The 23,841-nt window shown below is 48.2% G+C and overlaps 1 protein-coding gene across 1 annotated transcript in view; it reads left to right on the top strand.

Moving 5' to 3' along the window:
* The first annotated feature begins 9,408 nt into the window (after positions 1–9,408).
* LOC115083580 (oocyte zinc finger protein XlCOF6-like) overlaps positions 9,409–23,841 on the top strand; it is a 32,892-nt gene continuing 18,459 nt past the window's right edge. Inside the window, exon 1 of the mRNA XM_029587490.1 lies at positions 9,409–9,463. Within this exon, the coding sequence (XP_029443350.1) occupies positions 9,430–9,463 (34 nt within the window). The 5' untranslated portion in view covers positions 9,409–9,429. The remainder of the gene's footprint in view (positions 9,464–23,841) is intronic.

Here is a 23,841-nt window from a genome sequence, read left to right as displayed (position 1 = left end):
TTATCGCAGGTACGGAGATCGTGAGTTATTATTGCAGATAGGAACCGGTACTCACTCCACGAGGGCCCATGTTCCTAAATCCCTCCAAAGACTCTCTTCTGTCTCAGAAACTATTGCACACCTATATCTGGTACAGTACTATTTCATATTGCAGATAGGAACCAGTACTCGCTCCACGAGGGCCCATGTTCCTAAATTCCTCCAAAGATTCTCTTTTATTCCAGAAGCCATCTCATACACAGATATACTGTGAGTTCTTATTCCAGACTGCATACAGGAACCAGTACTCGCCCACGGCTCCTGTTCCTGAATATACTGAAGACTTTCTGTTACATAGAAGCCATTACAGATATCTACAATTATGAGTGTATCATCTACTACTGTTATGTATCCAGCATACCCTGTCTACTCATTATCTATAGTCTCTCTCGTCAGCTCAGCAATGCAGAGATCGCAATTCTAGTATCGGAGGGATTTCAGCCCTGCCGGGCACATCAGCTCACTACTGCCACCTCTGGTGGTTCTATTTCCTGTCTAATAAAGAACTATCTGTGTTTGTCTCCATACTCCAGCCTAGCCGGTGGTCCCTCTCAGCATATCCTCCTGGGGGCGCTGCCATCGGCCCAAGGATTCACCAATTTCCATTAAGTGTTTATTCCTTACACTACTAGAGCGGTACCATAACAGACTGCCACTCTGTAAGAGCCAACCCACAACAGATTAACTCCGCCTCCCTGGCTGTCAGATCTATAACAGATTGCTAACTCCTCCCTTCTTGAGGAGTAGATCTCTAACAGATTGCTGACTCCTCCTTCTACAGGAGCAAAGCGTAACACAGGATGGAGAAATTCCTACTTATGTGATAAAATTAAAATAAAAAAATTTCCTTTCCTCTAAGGAAGGCAGGCTGATCCACAATCCACCCTCAGCTGCCATCTTGCTTTCAGTTTGTCTTCTAGGTATGGACGACGCTGAGTATTATATCTCTTACTCATTTCAGGATTGCTAAGTGTCATGACCAGCTCATTAGCTTAGTAAATGTTAGCTCTTTTGACTGAGCTCAGAGTTCTCAATTGGTTGGAAGTATGAGCAGTTTGTCCACAGTTTGGCTTTTCTAGAGACTTTTTGCGGGCTGATGTTGGGACAAGCCTATATGTCCTTGACATCTGCTTTTACTCTGTCTCCACCTGCTGGTAGAGGTGCATAACCCATTTGTGTGGATTGACCTGCCTGAATGCAGAAGAAAGGAAATTATCAGGTAAGTATTCATTTCTCCTTTTCTTTTCCCTGCAGAGAAGGAAACCAAACAGCTGTTTGAGATTTGGGGCACGATCCCTATGTGCCCATGGTTTGCAACACCCCTGAATACAGAATTCGTACATCACAATGGGAGATATGTCACTGCCCAGGACACCAAACTCTTTTGTGTTTTAAACAATTTTTATTGGGTTTTACAATAACAGTACAAATCACAACACCTGGAAGTGAGAGGAACTCTGATCTCACCCCAGAACAGTATCACCAATAAAAAACCTCTACAGGATCCCCCTTCCCCCCCCCGCCACAGAAGCGAGTAAAACTGTAGGTACTACGAAATAGTCCCCCTCTCCGTAGGCAAGGCCATCCCTTACAGAAATAGAAAGAGAAATGAAAATTAATCATTGACAACAAGACTGCGAGCACGGGGGGGTCAACGACTGCAGGTACGGCTGCCAGATCCTCAGAAATCGCCTGCGGCGCTGGGGTGTCATCCAAGCCTCCAGGCTCTCCATGGTCATCATGAAGTGCAAACTGTTCCGCCAAGACCAAAAGGAAGGGGGACTCAGCAGACCGCCACGTCGAGAGAATAATCTTCTTTCCCACCAAACAGGCCTTGGAGAGAAGCAAACGCGAGCCAGGGTCCTGAATGCGAATCGGGGAGATGCAGCCAAAAAGTAGCCACAAGGGAGCAATAGGGAAAACAACATCCAGCAGGTCCGCTAGATAATTTGCCACTCGATGCCAAAATCGTCGAACCGGGCCGCAAGCCCAAAACATATGCGAAAGTGTACCCCTGTTATGACCACACTTAAGACAAGCCGCCGTAGGGGCTATAGCAAAATGCCTGGCCAACACAGGGGACACGTATGCCCGGCATAAAAATTTAAACTGCATCTCCTGGTAATATTGATTCTTCGTGACCCTGGCTATGCGTCCAAAACATCTTCTTAATATCGATTGAGTCACCATAAACTCCCCATCCTCATTCCAACGCGTCTCCAGTATCTGAATTTGATTTAGTGCTGACCTTCGCCGCAGACACTTATAATACATTGACAGTGAGGGAGCAACGCGACGCTCAAAATGGAACACATTGTCCAAAATCAGGTAAGATGAGGGTAACCTTGCATCCGCTGGGAGGGCCCGTATGTAATGACAAATTTGCATAAATGGGAAGGTGTGTGTCACCCCAAATCCATATTGGGACATAAAATCTGAATACGAGAAAAGCGTCCCCTCACGCGTTAACAAATGACCCAGTAGTGTGACCCCTCGGGCAAACCAAGACCTAAAAACCGAGGACTGTGTTCCCGGGCTAAAATCGGCATTCCCACTTATCGGCAGAAAATAAGCATTTAAAGCAGGAAGCTGCAACCTTCGAGCTAACCGTTTCCACGTCTGCCGCAGCGGGCCAGTCATGGCTGTATGAGTCAAAAAAGAGGGCAGGGACGCCGAGTTAGCTTGTAGCACGTACGAGGGGGCCCAAGGATACATCAAGGCTCTATCCGCTACCAGGGATGTGTGCATGGACTCGTCCACCAACCAGTCTCTCACAATTCGCAAATTACTAGCTAGGTTATACTCAGCCAGGTCAGGCAGCCCAAGGCCCCCCCTACCAGTCGCACCCTTTAACCAGGATAGGGGAACTCTTGCTCTCCCCCCTCCCCAGATAAATTTCCGGATCGCTCTCTCAACCACCTTTATGTCTCTGCGCCGAACCAATATTGGGAGATTCTGGAAAAGATAAAGCCATCTAGGCAACAGTATCATTTTAACCATATTTATCCGGCCACTAAGGGAAAGGGGAAGTCGACTCCAGCCCGTCACTCTGTCAATCGTTACCTGTATCTGAGAAGGGACATTAACCTGATAAAGACGTTCTGGATCTACCGGTAGCTGCACCCCTAAGTATCGCAGCGACTCTCCCGCCCATCTCAGTGGAAACTCGTCTGGCCATGTATCTCTTAAATTGGGAGGGTAGGCCAGCGCAGAAGACTTGGTGGCATTTAAACTAAAGCCCGAGAAATTCTCTATAGAAATAAATCTCAGGGCGGCTTGGGTATACCCAATTTAGAAAGATATTACCTAGCAGCTAGATTCAAGACGCTGGTTGATTGGCATAGGAGCTTTCTGCAGAAACCTTGGCTAGTGTTTAGCCAGCAATTAATGGCTTCCGTACCATTGTGTAGTCTTCTTTGGCAGCCTAAGAAGACCTGGGTGCTACAGTCTTTGAATATTTTGCCGCCATCCATGGTACTTCCCCTACAGTTATGGGAAACAAAAAAATCCTGGCTGGTGGGCACTCAGGAATTTCATCATAGTACATATTTGTATGCTAACTCTCTCTTTACCCTCTGTTTCGAAAGTCAGGCCTTCCAAGGGTGGGCCGCAAAGGGCATTCAATATTGGGGGCAGTTGTGGGGAGCACAGAATTTGTTAAGCTTCCGGGCCTTACAACAACAATATGATTTGGCGGCCTCTGATGTCTACTTATATCTACAGCTCCGTCATTTTGCTCAGTCTCATCATTTACAGGAGCACTTAGGGCAAGGGAAATCTGATTTTGAACATTTATGTTTGAATACACATCAAACGACTAAATTATTATCGAATGTATATGCTTTTTTGGGAAGGGAAACCTTCCAGAAACCCACATATGTGATAGCCTGGGAAGATGACTTACATCGCACCTTCGAGCTGGGGGTCTGGGAGAAGCTTTTTTCTCAAATGGGCAAAGGTTTAATAGCCTCACATATTATTGAAAACGCCTGGAAGATGGTGTTGAGATGGTATTATTCTCCTGAGAAGTTACACCGCATGTATCCTTCATGTTCTACACAATGTTGGAGGGGATGTTCGGCCACTGGTAGTTTTTTTTCATATGTGGTGGGAATGCGCAGTATTGCAACCATTGTGGTCACAATTGGAACTCTGGATGACTCAGATTTACAGGGTCCCTATTTGCATTTTACCACACCAGGCTCTGCTGGGGTTTCCTTTGAGTCTGGGGAAGGATCATCCTGATACCATGGCTAATTATATATTTTCGGCGTCTAGAATAGAAATAGCTAGACGATGGAAATCGTCTCAGGTCCCTACGCTGGGGGAAATTCAAAGCAAAGTGGAACACATATATAGACTTGCAGAAATTACAGCACATCTTCGACACACAGTGGGAAGATTCAGAAATGTTTGGCATAAATACTATGAGTGGCGGAAACGGTTGGATAGTGCTGTCCTGGTTTAAAAGCTGTCCGGCGAGTTGTTAGGAGCATGGGATATCTGTTCCTTTATATTCTCACTCACTACTTAGGGAATCTTGCATATGGCGTTCCTTGCTCAGGTCAGGACACCTTAGGATCTATTTACTAGCGAGTATACCTTGCCTATATCTTATCACTTATATACAATTGGCTGCTGGGGGGAGGGAGGGGGGAGTGGGGAGGGATTAGGGTTCTTAATCTGGTACTGCACATTACGGTTTGTTGGTAATGATATATCATAAAACACAGTACTCTCAATTGATATCTGATGTTTTATTGCTTTGTATATTCAGGTGTTATCTGATGTCCGTTACATGCCATTGTTACGTTAACATATTATCTTTTTGTATTGATGCAAATTTGAGCAATAAAATCTTTAAAACCCAAAAAAACCCCAAAAAAACTAAAGCCCGAGAAAATTCCGAAGTCCCAAATCGTCTTCATTAAGACAGGAAGGGATCTCTGGGGATCTGTGATGAGAACCAGCAAGTCATCCGCGAAAGCCACCGTTTTAAAGATGTGACTACCCATACGGACCCCCCTTATCTCTCGAGTGCTTTGAATGGCAAGGAGAAGAGGCTCGAGCTGAAGGATAAACAAGAGGGGCGATAAAGGGCAGCCCTGCCGGGTCCCCCTAGCTATCTCCAGCGGTTCCGACTGCGTGCCATTAGCGATTACGACCGCCTCAGGCCGCATGTATAAGAGATGTAATGCTTGAAGGTAAAAACCCGAAAACCCCATCCTCTCCAGTACAGTAAAGAGATATTTCCATTCCACTCTATCAAACGCTTTCTCAGTGTCGAAGCTAATAGTGAGGTAAGAAATATCCATTTGGCGACACATGGTCATAGCAACCAACACCCGCCTAATGTTTGCCAGTGCATAGCGCTGTCTGACAAACCCGACCTGATGGTCTCCAAAGGGGAGGAGGACAGCCAATCTATCTGCCAAAATTTTTGCTAATATTTTGACATCTACATTCAGTAAGGAGATGGGCCTATAGGACTCAGGAAGAAGGGGATCCTTCCCCTCTTTAGGAATAAGCGCGATGTGAGCCCGATTCTCATAAGCAGGGAAAGATCCCTGGCGGATGAGATCCATAAATCCCTCTGCCAATGGACCCGCTATTTGCTCCTTTAAAAGTTTAAAAAATTCCGCTGTGTAACCATCTGGGCCTGGGGCCTTCAAGGGACGTAGGCGGCCAATAACCAACCTCACCTCCTCCTCTTTTATGGGGCCATTTAAACTCTGCCGCTGCTCCTCTGTCAAGCATGGGAGAGACACCTTGGAGCAAAAATTATCCCAAACCTCCTCACTACCCCCTGTAGATGTGTATAAATCAGCATAATAATTATGAAAGATTTGTAGGATAGAGGGAGAGTCCTTCACAGTCCTACCCGAGGGCATACGCAATGCAGGGATGTGCCTGCGACCCCGAGTCGACCGGAGAAGGTTAGCCATCATGCGGCCTGTTTTGTTGGAATATTGAAACAATTGGAACTTACAGTAGAGAATCCCTTTTTTAGCACGCTGATGAAGAAGAGAATTTAATGCCCCCTGGACCGAGCGGTAATGGTCCCGATTACGGGGTGTCCCTGCCCTATTAAAGGCTGCTCGAGCAGTAGTCAACTGCCTGGTTAACTGCAAGATCCTTTTGTTAAGCATTTTACTTCTATGGGCCATATACGAAATAATCTCCCCTCGCAGAACTGCCTTCGCCGCTGACCAAAGCAAGATCGGTTGCGAAATTGTGAGATCGGTTACAGGCCAGATAATCCACCCACTTTGCCCTGACATGCTCCTGAAAATGGCTGTCATTGGCCAAAAAATAAGGGTAACACCACAGTCTTGTTTCCGGTTGCCTGCCTCTAAACTGAAAATCCATCCATACGGGTGCATGGTCGGAAATCACAATATTATCGATTTCCGCACCCTGCACCTGCCTAAAGGCGTGACCACTGATTAGGAAAAAATCCAATCTGGATTGCGAGTCGTGCGCCCGCGAGACATGGGTAAAGTCGCGTTCCAGCGGATGCAAAGTTCTCCACACGTCTAGTAAATGCAGTGCATCTTCCAACATTACAGGACCCCTCCCCATTCCATGCTCCCTCTGTCTCGCAGGTCGAGCATCCAACTCTCCATCTTTAACTGTATTGAAATCTCCGCCCACTACAAGTATGTCAGTCAAATGTGGTAGCAAATATGAGTATAAACATCTGAAAAAATGGGGGTTATAGGTATTAGGGGCATATACATTACAAAGCAGTACAGTTTGCCCATACAATTCAGCAATGAGAATAATATATCGCCCTTGAGGGTCTGCGATTTCCTTCAATATCTGCAAAGGTAAGTTTTTATGTATTAAAATAGCAACCCCTGCTGATCTAGAGGACCCCCCTGCCCCTCTAATCTCTCCTACCCAGTTCAGCTTCAAGTACCTAAGTTCCGATACCGCAAGATGTGTCTCCTGTAGAAATGCCACCGACACCTGCTTACGTTTCAGTAAAGCGAGAACTTTAGGAGGCTTAACCGGGGAGTGTAATCCACAGACATTCCATGATATCACCCGTGAAAGATTAAGCATACCAGGAAAACCAACATCCACAGGAATGCCTCGTATCCCACCTCAAAGGGGTAGGGACCCTCCCAGCCAAGGCCCCCACCTTCCAACATCCATACACCCCCATTTCAAAGGAAACACTCATTCCATAGCACCAACCAGCCAAACAAGCATTCATCCTCGCTTCTACAACTTCCCCCCACTCCCGCCCCCCCCCGTGGCCCACCCAATAGGGTTTCCCTCCAGTCCCCCTCATTATCATCACCCCCCGGACCCCCTAAGCGGAGGTAAGGATCACGCTTACTGATGCTTCCGGGCACCGCCCCAGCCTTATATACAGGGTCCACATTGCACTCTTCCCCCCTCCTCGCCGTCCCTCTCTGGTCTAAGCCCCATCCCCTAAAAAGCAACTGCAACATGTGACTTCCCCACTCCATTAAGTCCAGACCAAATTGAGAACCTATGAGTGCGAGTTCTGAGAGATGCAGACCCTTCATCGTCAGCAGGAGCATAGCCAGTCCTCTCCGAGCGAGCATCTAATTCTTATGTCCGAGCTGGAGGGGCGTAATCGGCCAGACTCTAAGGCCTATTGCAGCGGAAGTGCATAGTTCATAGCTCCTCAGATATGAAAGGAAATAGATGGGATAATAAAACTAGCACTTAGAAGCTTTCAAGTCCATCTGTCAAGCTGAGGTGTCCGGTATCCCAATAATGTGTGGACAGAAAAAAACCAAATGAACATTGGAACCAGGCAACCAGCCTTTGAACTGCAGAACTTCGTCCACACGCAGCAAAACCTGCAATGGGATTGTACTTGTCATAGACGCTGGACTCTCATCTGCTTCTTGAGAAGAAAAAACAAACTCTTGCAGGAGCCATCGCTATCTTCCCCTGAGATACAAACAATCATCAGGTATCCAGGGTATCCACAAAGGCCTTAGCCTTCTCCACCGTATCAAAGTAATGCACCGGCGCGTCGTGCCAAACCCGTAAACGCGCTGGAAATAACAACGCAAACTTTATGCCTTTGGTGTGAAGCGTGGAGCATCTCTGTGAAAAGCCACGTCTGCTCGCTGACGCTGCTGCCGAGAAATCCTGCAACACCCGGATAGTGTGAGCCTGATATTTCACATCTGCTTTCTGCCGCGATGCTCTCCACAGCTCCGCCTTATGCGCTGAATTTTGCAATCACCAGTCTTGGCCTCTCCAGCGCCTGCTGCTTTGTTCCCAGCCGGTGAGCGCGCTCCACCACCAGCTTCCCCTTAAGGTGTGGCAGGGCCAGCGCCTCTGGGAGCCGGGTCTCCAGCACAGTGCGTGGGGAGCCCTCCTCCAGGCTCTCGGGGAATCCCAGGAAGCGCAGATTATCCCCGCGCGCTCTGTTTTCCAGATCCTCCACCTTGTCTGCCAAGGGCTGAAGTGTGGACGCCTGCTCCGCCATCTTGGCCATGCGGTCAGTGCCTGCCTCTTCCAGAGCTGAGATACGAGTCTCGGCTGCTTCCAGCCGCGGCGGCGGAGCTGCCAGGGTGTCCCTCACCTCCCCCAACTGATCGGTCAGTCCAGCCCAACGCTCGTCCAAGGCCTCCCGAATCGCTAGCTTTATGTCATCTATGGTAAGAGGAAGCGGGGGGGAGGGGGACTCGCCCGTCGATGCGGCAGCCATTTTCTCGTCAGCCACCCTGGCCTTTTCTTTCTCTTTTTTTGCCTTCAACGATGCCATTCGACCCACGGTTTTGCAAAAAGCGAATCGCTGGATCGAGCCCCTTTCCCTGACTCCTCAACTGTCCGGTTTGGTGGTGTTCACACGGTTTGGGGTCGCGTTATCGCTGAGATGGGCCCGGAGCTGAGCCGAAGCACATCAGCTCAGCTAGTGCACCACGTGATCCCTCACCAAAATCTTTAGGATTTAGCACAGTGAGTCCTCCTGATGGAATAGAACCAGATGTTCCTGATGTTCTGGATAATGCTCTTATAGCTTCCTTTTTATTATAATGTGATTTATCCACGCAATGACATTTCATATTCTCTGTCTCTGGTATTAGAGAATGTTTTCCAGTTTGATTTGAAAATCCTGGGGTCTATGGAGGAAACTGATTCTAGGGGCTCACAGAGGGAACAAATCTGGCATTTCCTGGGGAAGAGGGGTCCTGGTGCCCTCTTTTCAATGATAAAATGTTAGGATAATAAATCCAGCTGAGATCTAATGCCCGCTGAGCCCCTCCACGTGTCTCTGAGTGTTTCTGGTTTGTCTTTCAGGTGCGGGTGACGTTTGAGGACATCGCTGTCTATTTCTCCCAGGAGGAGTGGGAGTATTTAGATGAAGGGCAGAAGGAGCTTTACAGGGACGTGATGAAGGAGAATTATGAGACCCTCATCTCCCTAGGTAAAAATTGCACTATCTGCATGTTTAGTGGACTCGAGGGCTGATTTACTGAAGGTCGTTTGTGACTTTTCTCCTGACTCCAGCTCCAGCATTGCTCTGTGTCTGAGCTGGCAGCTGAGATTGGTTGTTTGGATCTTTTCACGTGAGACCGGCCCCTGTGAGGCAGTCTAGGAATTTATCTCAGATGTCTTACATGAGGCACCTGCTGGGGAGCATCCACAAAGTTTCTTGAGGGACTTTACTGAGCCCCTCCATGTTACTCGCACTAAAAGATGAATACGCGGCCGCACGTGAGCAACATGAATTTCAAAAGCTGCTAATTACTTGCGCGTGCTAAAAAAGGGGCGGGGCCAGCAGTTCAGTGTGCAAATTCGGCGGCTGCTGCTCGTGGCGCACTGTTAGCTGCGTATATTTCCTGCTGCTCCTGATGAGGTGTAAGTCTGCAGCAATCACTTTTTAGGATTAACACGATAGGGTGAGGGGTCTTGCTCAACTGGAGGGAGTGCAGGATGAAGAACTAGAAGGGTGTGGGTGATCCTGAGATAGACTGGGCAAACTGGTGGGCTAATGGGTAAAACTGGGAATGGCTTTAACCTGAGCAGGGTTTAAAATCCTCTTCCCTGTACATACTAGGATTAGTCCAGACCGCTGGGTTGTGTCTCCCTTCCAGCAGGTGGAGTCAGAGAAAAAAACTGAAAGACACCCCCTCTTAACTTGGTGTGCCACCTGCGATCCTTCAGTATTTTCTCTGACTCCAGCAGGGGAGGTCAAGCATTCCCTGCAGTCCTGATCCCAGCATATTTTCTTAATAGTTTTCAGAGTTGTTTTACTCTACCTTGTTTGTTCTGGCAGCTTGGATACAACAAGTTTGTTTTAATAAAAAAAAACCAAAAAAAAAACTTAGTTTTGTTTTCAGTCAGTGCAGTCTATTTTATCCTCCCGAGGCGTCTGCAGCCTTGGTAGAGGTGCGGCTGGGGCTGGACGTCCCAATAACCGCCATCCCCGGAGGCACGCTCTAATCTGGTGAGTGGGGTGATTAACCGGTGGGCCGGTCCCTCCCCCCTGCGGCCCCAGACATGACATTTCTCGGGGGGCCGTGTTCCATTCCCAGAGCTCCGGAAGGCCGAATTTCGGCAGTGCACATTGTTTTTGTTGCTTACTGGGGCTTCTTTTCACAGCCGGGCTATTTTTTGAATCCCCGGGATGCCACAAGGACTCTCTTGTTCCGCGCGTGTGGGGACTCGGGCTGCGGCTTTCCCGCGACGGTGTGTGCACATGCTGCCTCCGGGGGGGGGGGGGGGGGGGAATGCCCATCCAAGGCGGATTCGGATACGATTTTGGTGCGAACTGCCTCGCGGTGATCCCGATCGCTGTCGGCCCCGTCCCCGGCTGCCGTGGGAACAGTTGACATTTTGTCGGGCCTGCGCTCTACTGCAGGGGGAGGAACCCAGCCCCCTCCCCTATGGAGCCCTTAAAGGAACAGATGCCATTTTCTCCGAAATTTATTTTATTAATGCATAAACCTTTTTTAGAAGCTGAGGCACAGCTTCAGGATACTGAGCCTCCACCAGCAAAGGTCGCCAAACGTGCCGCGGCACCAAATGTCCCTTCAGGCCCTGTGGGGGTTCCGTATCCTGGTTCCGTGGATCCTTCCCTGGACCCGCTCCTCCTGGATTCAAACGGGGATTGATTGATTGATTTATTTATTTATTTATTTAATAACTTTTATATACCGACGAACGTTGGGAACATCTCGTCGGTTTACATAGAACAGAACTTAGCAACAGGTTTTACAATTATTGCATAATTACATAAGGAACATTAAATTATTGCATAATTACATAAGGAACATTAAATAACATATAAATAACAGATTAGATTATACAAGTAGAAATTAGCAAAGTGGGATAAGTGAATGGGGTTATCTAAACGGGGGGGGGGGCGGGGGACACGTGAGTGGGAACAAAATTATTATTTTTTTTTATATACAAATATGTTGTTCTGATAAAAAATTTTATATACAATATGTTGTCCTGATAACATTCACTTTATGGGAGGTAAGGGCGATGAGAAAGTTTTAAGTAGAGAGAGGGGGTAGAAAGGAGGTGGAAAGTAGGTGGGGGGGGAGAGGGAAGGGGAGGGGGAAGGGGAGAGGTTAGGAGTTGGAGGGGGTGGGGGTGGGGTGAGAGAGGTTGCGTGAATATTAGGTGTAGGAGTATTTGAAGAACCAGGTTTGGAGAACCAGGTCTTCAGGGGGGGGTGAGAGTGAATGTGTGAATGTTAGGTGTAAGAGTGTTTGGAGAACCAGGTCTTCAGGGGGGGGGGAGAGTGAATGTGTGAATGTTAGGTGTAAGAGTGTTTGAAGAACCAGGTCTTCAGGGGGGGGTGAGAGTGAATGTGTGAATGTTAGGTGTAAGAGTGTTTGGAGAACCAGGTCTTCAGGGGGGGGGGAGAGTGAATGTGTGAATGTTAGGTGTAAGAGTGTTTGAAGAACCAGGTCTTCAGGGGGGGGTGAGAGTGAATGTGTGAATGTTAGGTGTAAGAGTGTTTGAAGAACCAGGTCTTCAGGGGGGGGTGAGAGTGAATGTGTGAATGTTAGGTGTAAGAGTGTTTGAAGAACCAGGTCTTCAGGGGGGGGTGAGAGTGAATGTGTGAATGTTAGGTGTAAGAGTGTTTGAAGAACCAGGTCTTCAGGGGGGGGTGAGAGTGAATGTGTGAATGTTAGGTGTAAGAGTGTTTGAAGAACCAGGTCTTCAGGTTTTGCCTGAATATTTTTGGGCAAGTTTCTTGGTGGAGGGAGGTGGGTAGCTTATTCCAAAGAAGCGGGCCTGCTAGGGATAGGGCCCTTTCGTTTGTGGTGCGGAGTTTAGTAAGCTTAGGTGAGGGGGTGTGTAGTGTAGCTAGATATTGTTTTCTAGTAGGTCTATTGCTGTTGTGAAATGAGAAGTGTTCTTTGTACCAGTGCATGTTCTGGTTGTGAAGAGATTTGTGTATTAGGGTGAGGGCTTTGAAGGTAATTCTGGATGCTACGGGTAACCGATGTAGATGTTTGAGAACCGGGGTTGTGTGATCATTTTTGTGGGTGTTGGTGAGTATCCGGGCAGCTGCATTCTGGAGGAGTTGTAAAGGCTGGATGGTGTTTTTAGGCAAGCCTAATAACCTCACTGCACAATGTTAATATCCATAAAGAGACATCACTGCACAATGTAAATAAGTTACCTCTGTAAATTTTTACGCTACTATCCTTATTTCCTTCCTCTCCCAGTTCTACAACCTTGTTTTATTGTAACTTTTGCTTCCGTTGCACTTGTTAAAAGAACAGTTTTTGCACCCCCTGTTATATGTAAACCGGCATGATATGATCTTATCATGAATGCCGGTATAGAAAAACCTTAAATAAATAAATAAAATAAATAAACAAGGAGTTGCAGTAATCTATTTTCGTTAATATGAGGGCTTGTAATATGGTACGGAAGTCATTGAGATGTAGGAGAGGTTTGAGTCTTTTTAGGGTGTGCAGTTTGTAGAAGCAGTCTTTGAGGGTATTATTGATGAATTTCTTGCAGTTAAGGTGACAGTCAATGGATTCGCCGAGGCTTCGTACATGGGTGGGAAAGGTGAGGTCAGTGGTAGGAACATTGTTGTGTGTGAGAGGGGGGGTCATAAGGAGGGTGGGGGTGATGTTGGGGGGTGATATGAGGATGAGTTCCGTTTTAGTAGCGTTGAGGGCGAGAAAGTTGTTGGATAAGAGGCTGCTAATTTCAGAGAGGGCGGATTTCCAAATTTCCATAGCTTTGTGTATTGAGTCTTTAACCGGAATAAGTATCTGCACATCATCGGCATATATGAAGTGCGGAAGGTCAAGTTTAGCAAGGAAATGGCAGAGGGGGAGGAGATATATATTGAAAAGCGTAGAAGATAGAGATGAGCCTTGCGGTACTCCTTGAGCGAGGTTGTGTGGCTTGGAGGTGGAGTTTCCCATTTGTACGCTAAATTGTCTATCAGCTAGGTATGAGTGGAACCATTGTAGAGCCAGGCCTGAGATGCCAATGCTGCTAAGACGTTCTAATAGGATTTGATGTTTAATGGTGTCGAATGCAGCGGAGATGTCTAGGAGGATGAGGATGTGTGAGAGACCTTTGTCAAGACCTTTCAAAATTTGGTCGGAGAGTGAAATGAGTAAGGTCTCTGTGCTATGGTGTTTGCAAAAGCCAAACTGTGAGGGGGAAAGGATGTTGTTTTCATCCAAGTAGTCTGATAGCTGTTTGTTTATAGCTTTCTCAAGGACTTTTGTGATTAGAGGCAGGTTGGAGATAGGTCGGAAATTGGTGAGATCAGAGGGGTCGAGGGAGGGCTTTTTCAGTATGGGTTTAACAATGGCATGCTTAAGGTTTTTTGGGATACTGCCAAGTTCAATGGACTTGTTTATGATGTTTGATATGGGTTTGGCGATGATCCCGGGGATGGAGAGGAGATGTTTTGTGGGAATGGTATCTGTAGGGTGTGTAGAGGGTCTGATTTTTTTTAGGATGGATTCGATTTCTAGGGATGAGGCGGTGTCAAATGATGAGAGATTAGAGGTGGATTGGGGTTGTGTAGTATCGTTGGATGTTTGCTTGAGGGGGAAACGCGACATGATGTTGCTGATTTTATTGTGGAAGAATAAGGCAAGTTCTTCACATTTTGTCTGGTTGTCTATGTCTGGTATGGATGGTGTGCAAGGTTTAGTTAAATTGTTTACTAGTTGGAATAGGGCTCTTGGGTTGAATTGTAGGTGGTGTATGCGTTGTGAGTGGAAGTCTCTTTTGGTTTTATCGATAGCTACTCGGTAGGAGTGCATGTAAGATTTGAATTTATTTAGTTGGGTGGTGGAGGGGTCTTTGAGCCATGCTCTTTCGAGCTTTTTTAGAGTAGATTTCATGTTTTTTAGTTCTGGCGTATACCAGGGTTGTTTGTGTCTTTGGGACATGTCCTGTATGGGGCAGATCTTGTTGGCAATCGTGTTGGTGATATGGTTCCATGATGTGAGTGCCGAATCAACGTCTGTTAAGTCAAGCGAATTGATATCGTTAGACATGGCTGCTATTAATTCTTCTTGTTTGCAGTTACGTCTAAAATGTATGACTTTTTTACCTTGGGTGGGATGATGGGTTTTAATTACAGAGCATGTTGCATCGATGCGATAGTGGTCGGACCAGGGGATGGGTGTGCATGAGGGGGTGTTGGTATGGATTTGTGAGTTGGTGAAGAGGAGATGGAGGGTGTGGCCTGCTTTGTGAGTGGGTTGGGTGATGGTTTGTGTGAAACCAAGTGCATCTAATGCAGTTAGTAGGGAGTCACAGGCGGGTGATGTGGGGATGTTATCGACGTGGAGATTGAAGTCTCCAAGGATGATAGCTGGAACTTGTATGTTAATGTTTTTGGAAATGTATTCGATCAGGGGGGAGGGATTAGTCTCGAGGAGACCTGGTGGGGCATACACTAGGCAGATTTGGAGGTTGTGAGAGTGAAAAAAGCTGATTTCTAGTCTGGGGGGGTGCGGAGATAGATTTTCTAGTTAGTTTAAAACTCTTTTTGGCTGCTAGGAGGAGGCCTCCTCCTCCTCGTTTCTTAAGTCGTGGTATGGAGAAAATGTCATATTTTTTGAGAGGGAGTTGGTTCAGTAGTGTTGTGTCTGTATCCTTTAGCCATGTTTCTGTGATGGCTAGGATGTCAGGGTTGTCGTCCAGTAGAATGTCATTGATGAGGGGGGGTTTTTTGATGATAGATTGCGCATTAATTAGGAGTATGGTGAAGGTGGTGAGGCCTAGTATTTGGGTGAGTGGTGTGGCCATGATAGGGATGAGGTTTCTGTGGTGTATTTCTTGTGTTTTGGGGTGAGGGGGTCTCAGTGGGAGGGGGTAGTGTTTGATGGATGTAATGGGGTAGGTGTGCATGGCTGGTGGTGTGTTGAGTGTGAGGGGGGTGGTTGGACAATTATAGAGAGGTTGGAGTGTGCTAGGGGTGGGGAATGGGGTGGAGGAGTAGAGAGGAGCAGAGAGGAGTGGAGGAGTAGAGAGGGAGTAGAGAGGGAGTGTCTAGAAAGATAGGTGAACTCGTTGTCACTGGGTAGGCCTCGGGGTTCTCTTGGGCAGCGGTCGCAGTGCAGATTGAGGTAGGCCTCCAGGTACCCCGATGGGTCACGGCCGCTGATTGCAGTGGAGGTGGTGAGAAGAAATTGTGCTGGCTGTGTGGAAGTGGCGTGGTCAAGCGCTTGTGTGGGTATGCATTAATAGTGCTTACCAGCGTCCTGATGACATAATTACAGCTGGGGAAGCTTAGGGGAAGGTGCTAGGTTGGATGTCGATGAGTCCACCCCATTAGAGGGAGATGATCCCCGTGTTTTCCAATTGTTGAGGCGGGAGGAGCGTGTGTTCGCGCGGCTGTCTGCAGTAGCCTAATGGAGAGGGCGACCCTGGGATGAGTGCAACAAATGCTCACCTCTCATGAGTTGCCTCTGGAGGAGGCTGACCAGGCGAATAGGATGGAATTCACGGTGGCTTACACTGCGGATGCTTTATATGATTTTTTCCTGGCTTCTTCGTGCAATACGGCAGTCTTTGCCAGGAGGCTTCTTTGGCTTCATAACTTGTCGGCGGATGTTTCTTCTAAAACTCAGTTGGGCAACCTTCCCTTTAAAGGGAAATTGTTGTTTGAGGGTGAGTTGGAAGCCCTCATAAAGTCTCTGGGTGAGAACAAGGTGTATAAGTTGCCGGAGGATAAGCCTTGGTCTTCCAGATCCTTTGGTTCGACATGGTCCCGATTTCGGGGAAAGCGCATATTTAGGCAGGCTAGGGATCCCGCCTTTCCTGCCTAGCAGCAGACTCTGAGATCTCAGTCTTGGTCTTCTTCCTTTCGCGGCCACTGGCCCTTCCGTTACAGGGGTTCCCAAGGAGCTGCGGGGGCAAGCCGGCCCAATGAAGGCGTGCAGACCCTCTCCCCAGTTCCAGTGTTGGGCAGCCGCTACTCACTCTTTCTCTAGGAGTGGGTCAAGATTACATCAGACCAGTGGGTCCTCAGTATAATCGAAAATGGTTGCGAGTTGGATTTTGCCCGCCCCCTTAAGGGATCTGTTCCTGGTATCACCCTTCAAGCCAAGCGGGAGGTGGTACGGCAAACCCTAGGGGCCATACTGCTGGTTCCTCCGGAGGAGCATGGGTCCAGCAGGTATTCCCATCTATTTTGTGGTCCCACAGAAGGAGGGAACATTTCGCCCGATTTTGGACCTGAAACAGGTCAACCGAGTTCTTTGGGTTCCTCGGTTCCGCAGGGAGACTCCGCTCGGCCATTGCGGCCGTCCACTAAGAATATTTGGCCTCTTTGGACTTAACAGAGGTGTATCTTCACATAGGGATCCGCAAACGTCATCAGAGATTCCTCCGGTTCATGGTTTTGGGGGAACATTATCAGTTCCAAGCGCTCCTGTTTGGGTTGGCGACGGCTCTGCGAGTATTCACCAAAGTGATGGTGGTGGTAGCAGCAGCCCTCAGGCGGGAGGGGATCTTAGTCCACCCCTACCTGGACGACTGGCTCATACGGGCAAAATCGAAACACCTCTGTCGGATGGCGGTCCGAACGGTTTTGATTTGACTCCAATCTCTTGGTTGGGTGGTCAACTTTGCCAAGAGCCAGTTGGTCCCTTCTCAGGTTCTGAACTTCTTAGGTGCTTGGTTCTATACATCGGTAGGCAAGGTCTTCCTCACCCAGGAGAGGATGCTCAAGTTATGGGCGCAAATATGTCGGCTTTTGTCATTACCTCTTCCCCTAGTGTGGGATTATTTGCAAGTACTTGGTTCCATGGTGTCTACTCTGGAGTTGGTTCCCTGGGCATTTGCGCATATGAGACCTTTGCAGAGGGCTTGCTTTCTCATTGGGACCCGAAGTCGGAGGAGTTCCAGCTGCAGTTGCCCCTCTTGGAACCCGCCAGGTCCAAGCAGGAAGGGCCCAGAGGCTCTTTAAATTTCACTGAAGCCCCGGCGATCCTCCTCTTCAGTGGCGATCCTCTTCTGCAAGCGGCGTCTCGGCTCGAGGGAAGGCCTGCGCGATCGGCGCCACAGACCCATCAGGGTAAGGCCTTAAAAACCATCTCTTACCCTCGGTGGGTCCGCGCCCGACCACGCGGCCCACAGCGCCGTTCCTGCCGCCGGCCTGCCGCCGCCCTGCTGTCAGCATCCTGCCCTCCCGACCAGCCACTGGGGAACAGCCTATCACAGCTGCTTCCCCAGCAACCAATCAGGAAGGGCCCAGAGGCTCTTTAAATTTCACTGAAGCCCCGGCGCCGCGCGCCGAAGGAGTGCAACAAAGGGGCCCGCCCCTTTGTGCGCCCCTTCGGGCAGCCCCTTCAGACAGCCCTGATAGACTATGCTGATATTACCTCAACCACTCTGTTTATCAAACCCTCCTTACTGGACAGTGGCAACTGCCATAGAAACCCAAACAGCTACGGCCACAACTTTCAAAGCTAGACCCGTGCAAACAGCGCCTTCGCGCCACCTGGGTAAGGCCTTCTTCTTCCTTTCCCGTTTCTTCCCTCGTCTCCTGCTCCCTTTCCTTCCTTCCTTCGCTCTCAACCAGACAGGTCCACCTCTCTTACGATGACCAAACTAGGCTTGATCACGACCGGCTCTCGTCCTCGCATGTTGATAAACCCACCCCCTCACGTGTCCAAGCCAAACAGAAGAAGATCAACGGCGCTTTAATTCCATTCAGCCCACCAAACCTCCTTCATCTGCAGACTCACCGTGAAGCAGTTACGACAGTACCAGGAAGCAGCACCGCGACGTTCTAAGCAAGGCCTCACAACTTGAGCCGGCTTCCCATCGGGACCTCCAACCCCCCACCATCTTAAATTTTACTCCTCAGCCTCTTCTCCCACTAAAGGAACTGCGGGAGGAATATGCTAACTCAACATATCCCTGTCAGACACTGTCATCTCCACACCAGCATTTATCCCGCGCTAGTAATACCATCAAGAAATCATAGATCCCTCATTCCAATCATGATCACCCCACTTACTCAGCTCTTAGGGCTATCTCTACTCTCGGTAACCCTGTTTAATGCACAATCCCTGACCAAAAAGATGCACATCCTAAATGATTACTTACGGGACTCCGAACCAGACATCTGTGCCATTACAGAAACCTGTTTAAAAAACTCAGACATTGCTCTAGTTAATCAATTACCTATACACAAGTATGACATACTATCAATCCACAGACACAAAAAACGAGGAGGTGGTCTACTTCTTGCGACCAAAAAAGAACTTAGACTTACACCGCATACAATCAAGTCAGAATCTAAACTGGAACTAGGCTTAGTCAAATCACAACAACTTCAACTACTACTAATCTATGCTCCCCCAGGATTACTTGAATCAGACGCCTCTCCCCTCATCGAATCCATAGTGAAGCACATTGATTCAGACCTACCAACTATGATCATGGGAGATTTTAATTTACACACCGACGCCTTTCCCCGCTCCTCCAATTGCGAAACCATCCTCAACTCTCTCAGCGCAATGGGATTCACACAGATCGTCAACAACCCGACACACAGAGCAGGACACACGCTGGACCTTATCTTTATCAATTCGAAGTTCTCCTGCTCTTCAACTCCATCCTGTACTCCAGTCCCATGGTCAGATCATTTTCTGATAACCACCAAGGTCTCCGCTAAACAACAGACTCACAACCCGCAACACTCTTCTACAGTTCACTTCAGGAAATCATGTGCCTCTGAGACACTCAGCGACCACCTTGCGAAAGAACTAGCAAACCTAGACCTATCCAACCCTGATTCTGCCATCCTCTCATGGCATAACATTACTGAAGCAGTCGCTAAAATTTATGCCCCGCAGTATCCAAAATAATAAACCCAGGAAAAAAAGGAAACCAACCCTGGTTCTCCACAGAGCTGAAATGGATGAAACAAATCCTTCGTCAAAATGAAAACAGATGGCGCAAAGCTCCCAACTCTTCTACGCTATCAACATACAAAGGAACTTTACATCACTACAGGACAGCAATCCTAAAATCAAAAAAAGAATATTATGCCAACAAAATCCATGATCACTAATATGACGCCAAAGCGCTTTTCTCATATGTGTCGCAAATCACTAAGCCATCCCCACCGACTATTCCCGACGAACAGGCACAATCTAAGGCCAACGCGCTGGCATCATTCTTTCAGCAGAAGATTACGAATACTCTTGCTCTCCTTCCCACCAATGCTATTCCCTACACTACATTCACCAACCCTCACTCCCACACAGGATCCAAGCTCAACAACTTCGAGCTAACCTCCCCCGGTGAGATCGAATCCCTCCTCAAGAGACAGAAACCTTCTAGCCATCCAGCTGACAGCATTCCATCCAAACTGCTACTACTGATCCCTAACCTTTTTATTTTATTTTTAATTTTTATAGACCGAAGTTCTTGTAGGAACTACAAATCACTCCGGTTTACATACAACTTTGAAATGCCCAAAAAGAGTAGGGGCTTTACATAGAACAATAGAACAAAAGAACAATAGAACAAAAGAACAAAATAACCAATTAAACATAGTAATATTATAATATAGTGTAAATACAGTATAAATACAAGAAATGTATGAGCTCAAAATCATAGTGCAGTTGAAAAAATCGTAATAGTAAAAAACAGTGAGGTATTCCTTAATTTGGGTTTATAATCTTGACTAGGTAGCATTAAATGTCTGGGAAGGCTTGGCGGAAAAGCCAGGTTTTTAGCTTTTTTTTAACTCCTGATGACCTGGTTCTAGTCTTAGATCTGGGGGGAGCGCGTTCCATTGGTGGGGGCCTCCTGAAGATAGTGCTCGTTTGCTCAGTGATGATTTTACCTGTAGGGCTTGCAGTGTGCCTTTGTATGCGCTTCTAATTGGTCTGGAAGATGTATGAGGTTGAAGTTGGGTGCTTAACATGATCGGAGCAAGATTGTATGTTGCTTTGTGAATGATTGTGAGAACTTTATAGAGGATCCTGTGATTAATAGGAAGCCCGTGTAGGTTACGAAGGATTGGAGTGATATGATCTCTTTTATTAGAGTTTGTGAGTATTCTGGTGGCGGCGTTCTGTACCATTTGTAAGGGTTTGATGGTATTTGTGGGAAGACCGAGAAGGAGGGAGTTGCAATAATCGAGCTTAGAAAGTATGATGGATTGAAGTACTAGCCGGAAGTCAGTGAAGTGAAGGAGGGGTTTTAGCTTTCTGAGGACTTGCAGTTTGTAAAAGCAGTCCTTTGTGGTAGTGTTTACAAACTTTTTTAGGTTTAGATGGTTGTCTAGCCAGGCTCCAAGATCCCTGACGTCAGGTGAGAACTTGCTAATTGAGTTTGGTTGAGAGGAGCTTGATGAGATGGTGAGGGGATCATAACATGATCCTTTCACCCCTCACCATCACCACCCCTCACCATCATAACATGATCTCGGGACATCTAGCTATCATCATAAATTGCTCGAACCTCCAAGGGAGGTACCCAGACAGTTTAAAAACCGCTTCTCTCAAACCCCTCCTCAAGAAGCACAACTTAGACCCCAAAGAGCTGGCTAACTTCCGCCCCATTTCGAACCTCCCTTTCTTAGCCAAATTAACTGAGAAATTAGTTAATACTCAGTTATCTGAATATCTTGAAGAACATAATAACCTTTATCCATCCCAATACGGATTTCGGAAATCCCGTAGTACAGAAACGCTTCTCATTTCATTGACGACCATATCATCTGTTACGGCTATGCCTGCTTTGTAGCCGCCTCACCACTAGAGGTCCTCCTCGAGCATGTCCTTCTGGCTGGCCCACTCCTTTCTCCCTGTCTACTCTATACACCACTCTTGTCTTTATAACCCTGTCTAGCAGTACCATCGGCGCTTCAGCATCAAGCTCGCCTGGGCTCCCTGCTCTAGCCTTCCGTGCCTTTGTGTTTCTGGCCTACGGGCCTTCTGACCTGACCTGCCTTGCCTTTGTGTATCTGGCCTACGGGCCTTCTGACCTGATCTGCCTTGCCTTTGTGTATCTGGCCTACGGGCCTTCTGCCTATTGAGTGTGTGTGGCCTACGGGCCTTCTGCCTATTGTGTGTGTGTGTGGCCTACGGGCCTTCTGCCTATTGTGTGTGTGTGTGTGTGGCCTACGGGCCTTCTGCCTATTGTGTGTGTGTGTGTGTGGCCTACGGGCCTTCTGCCTATTGTGTGTGTGTGTGTGTGTGTGTGGCCTACGGGCCTTCTGCCTATTGTGTGTGTGTGTGTATGGCCTACGGGCCTTCTGCCTATTGTGTGTGTGTGTGTGGCCTACGGGCCTTCTGCCTATTGTGTGTGTGTGGCCTACGGGCCTTCTGCCTATCGTGTGTGTGTGTGTGGCCTACGGGCCTTCTGCCTATTGTGTGTGTGTGGCCTACGGGCCTTCTGCCTATTGTGTGTGTGTGTGTGTGGCCTACGGGCCTTCTGCCTATTGTGTGTGTGTGTGTGTGTGTGTGGCCTACGGGCCTTCTGCCTATTGTGTGTGTGTGTGTGTGGCCTACGGGCCTTCTGCCTATTGTGTGTGTGTGTGTGTGTGTGGCCTACGGGCCTTCTGCCTATTGTGTGTGTGTGTGTGTGTGTGGCCTACGGGCCTTCTGCCTATTGTGTGTGTGTGTGTGTGTGTGGCCTACGGGCCTTCTGCCTATTGTGTGTGTGTGTGTGTGTGTGGCCTACGGGCCTTCTGCCTATTGTGTGTGTGTGTGTGTGTGTGGCCTACGGGCCTTCTGCCTATTGTGTGTGTGTGTGTGGCCTACGGGCCTTCTGCCTATTGTGTGTGTGTGTGTGTGTGTGTGGCCTACGGGCCTTCTGCCTATTGTGTGTGTGGCCTACGGGCCTTCTGCCTATTGTGTGTGTGTGTGTGTGGCCTACGGGCCTTCTGCCTATTGTGTGTGTGTGTGTGTGTGTGTGTGGCCTACGGGCCTTCTGCCTATTGTGTGTGTGTGTGTGTGTGGCCTACGGGCCTTCTGCCTATTGTGTGTGTGGCCTACGGGCCTTCTGCCTATTGTGTGTGTGTGTGTGTGGCCTACGGGCCTTCTGCCTATTGTGTGTGTGTGTGGCCTACGGGCTTTCTCCGCTCTGCTGCCTTCAGGCTTATATGTTTCATGTTCAATGTTAGTGCTGTCCTGGTTTGTCTGTTCAGTTCTCTGTCAGTCTTGTTACCTCAAACCAGTCACTTATACCTCCAGCCATTATCACTCTTACCTGCACGCTTCCTGAATTCATCCTTACCAGCACCCAGTTCCAGTTTCCTGTACACCTTTACCTACATTCACGCTCACACATACCTCCATGCTGTTCCAGTATTCAAGTTCACCCTTACCTTCATGCATCTGGTATCGGGTATCTCCAGCCACTATTAGACCTAGTCTGCTTATTCCACTTTCCCACTTACCCATAGGGTTTACTCATTCCTGCCTGCACCAGCCAGTACTAGACACTACTGTCTCTCTCCACCCTGAGACACTCCTCATAGCAGTGTTCAATATATGAGACCTGTGCCCAGTCGTAACAGTATGCTGAAGCCATCCACTTGTGGAGAGACAGAGAGGACTCTATATTCTGAGGGTGAGTCTCCACAGTTTGTTACCTGTATTTCTTGTCAAACCCTGAATTACCCCACGAACCAGAACTGTTTAGCCTGTCAGTTTGCTGACCTGGAACATTGGACGTGCAGCAATTGTCAGAAAAGGAATGTTTCCTTCTATCATGAATGCCTTAATTGTAATTCTCCCAAACCAGGCTGGTGGAAGTGTCTCTGTCTTCCTTGTCTTTTGCCTCCAGGCAAACCCTGCCCCTGCTGCACAGCTAACGGGCCATCTTCCCCCTCAAAAAGATTCAATCAGGGCTATTACACTCTGCCCTGCTTCTGACCCAACTAAGAATGTTCTCACCCTGGGCAGTTTGCAAACAGAAAATTTCAGCACAACTTTTCACAAAACTTCTCACCAAAAGGCAACTTATACTTCAGGAAAACCAAAAACTTACCTGGTCAAGAAAACTTCTCGGACTTCCGTTCTAGAACCTCGAGAACAAAAACAGATGGAACTAATGAACCCGAGCAGGGCTCTGCCTCCCACAGCTGCTGATCGGCCTGTAACGAGCACCTTCCCGAGACGGCCCAAACCTGCCTGGGTCTTCACAAAGCTGCAAGTTTCCGCTGCAGTTTCAAGGAACCATGGTTTGGGGTTTGGAATTACCCTTGCGTCTCAGAAGAGGCTTAAGCCGGCTCTGCTGCCCCCGGTGGGGGTGAAACCTGCTCTTCCACCCCAGGAGGGGTTTGGACTCACCACTGTGCCCCAGGAGGGGTTTAGAGTT

The sequence above is a fragment of the Rhinatrema bivittatum genome, chromosome 2 (genome assembly GCF_901001135.1).
Source record: "Rhinatrema bivittatum chromosome 2, aRhiBiv1.1, whole genome shotgun sequence".
Classification (NCBI taxonomy): Eukaryota; Metazoa; Chordata; class Amphibia; order Gymnophiona; family Rhinatrematidae; genus Rhinatrema; species Rhinatrema bivittatum.
The sequence above is the reverse complement of the archived record's forward strand: the minus strand, read 5'-3'. Positions and strand labels throughout refer to the sequence as shown.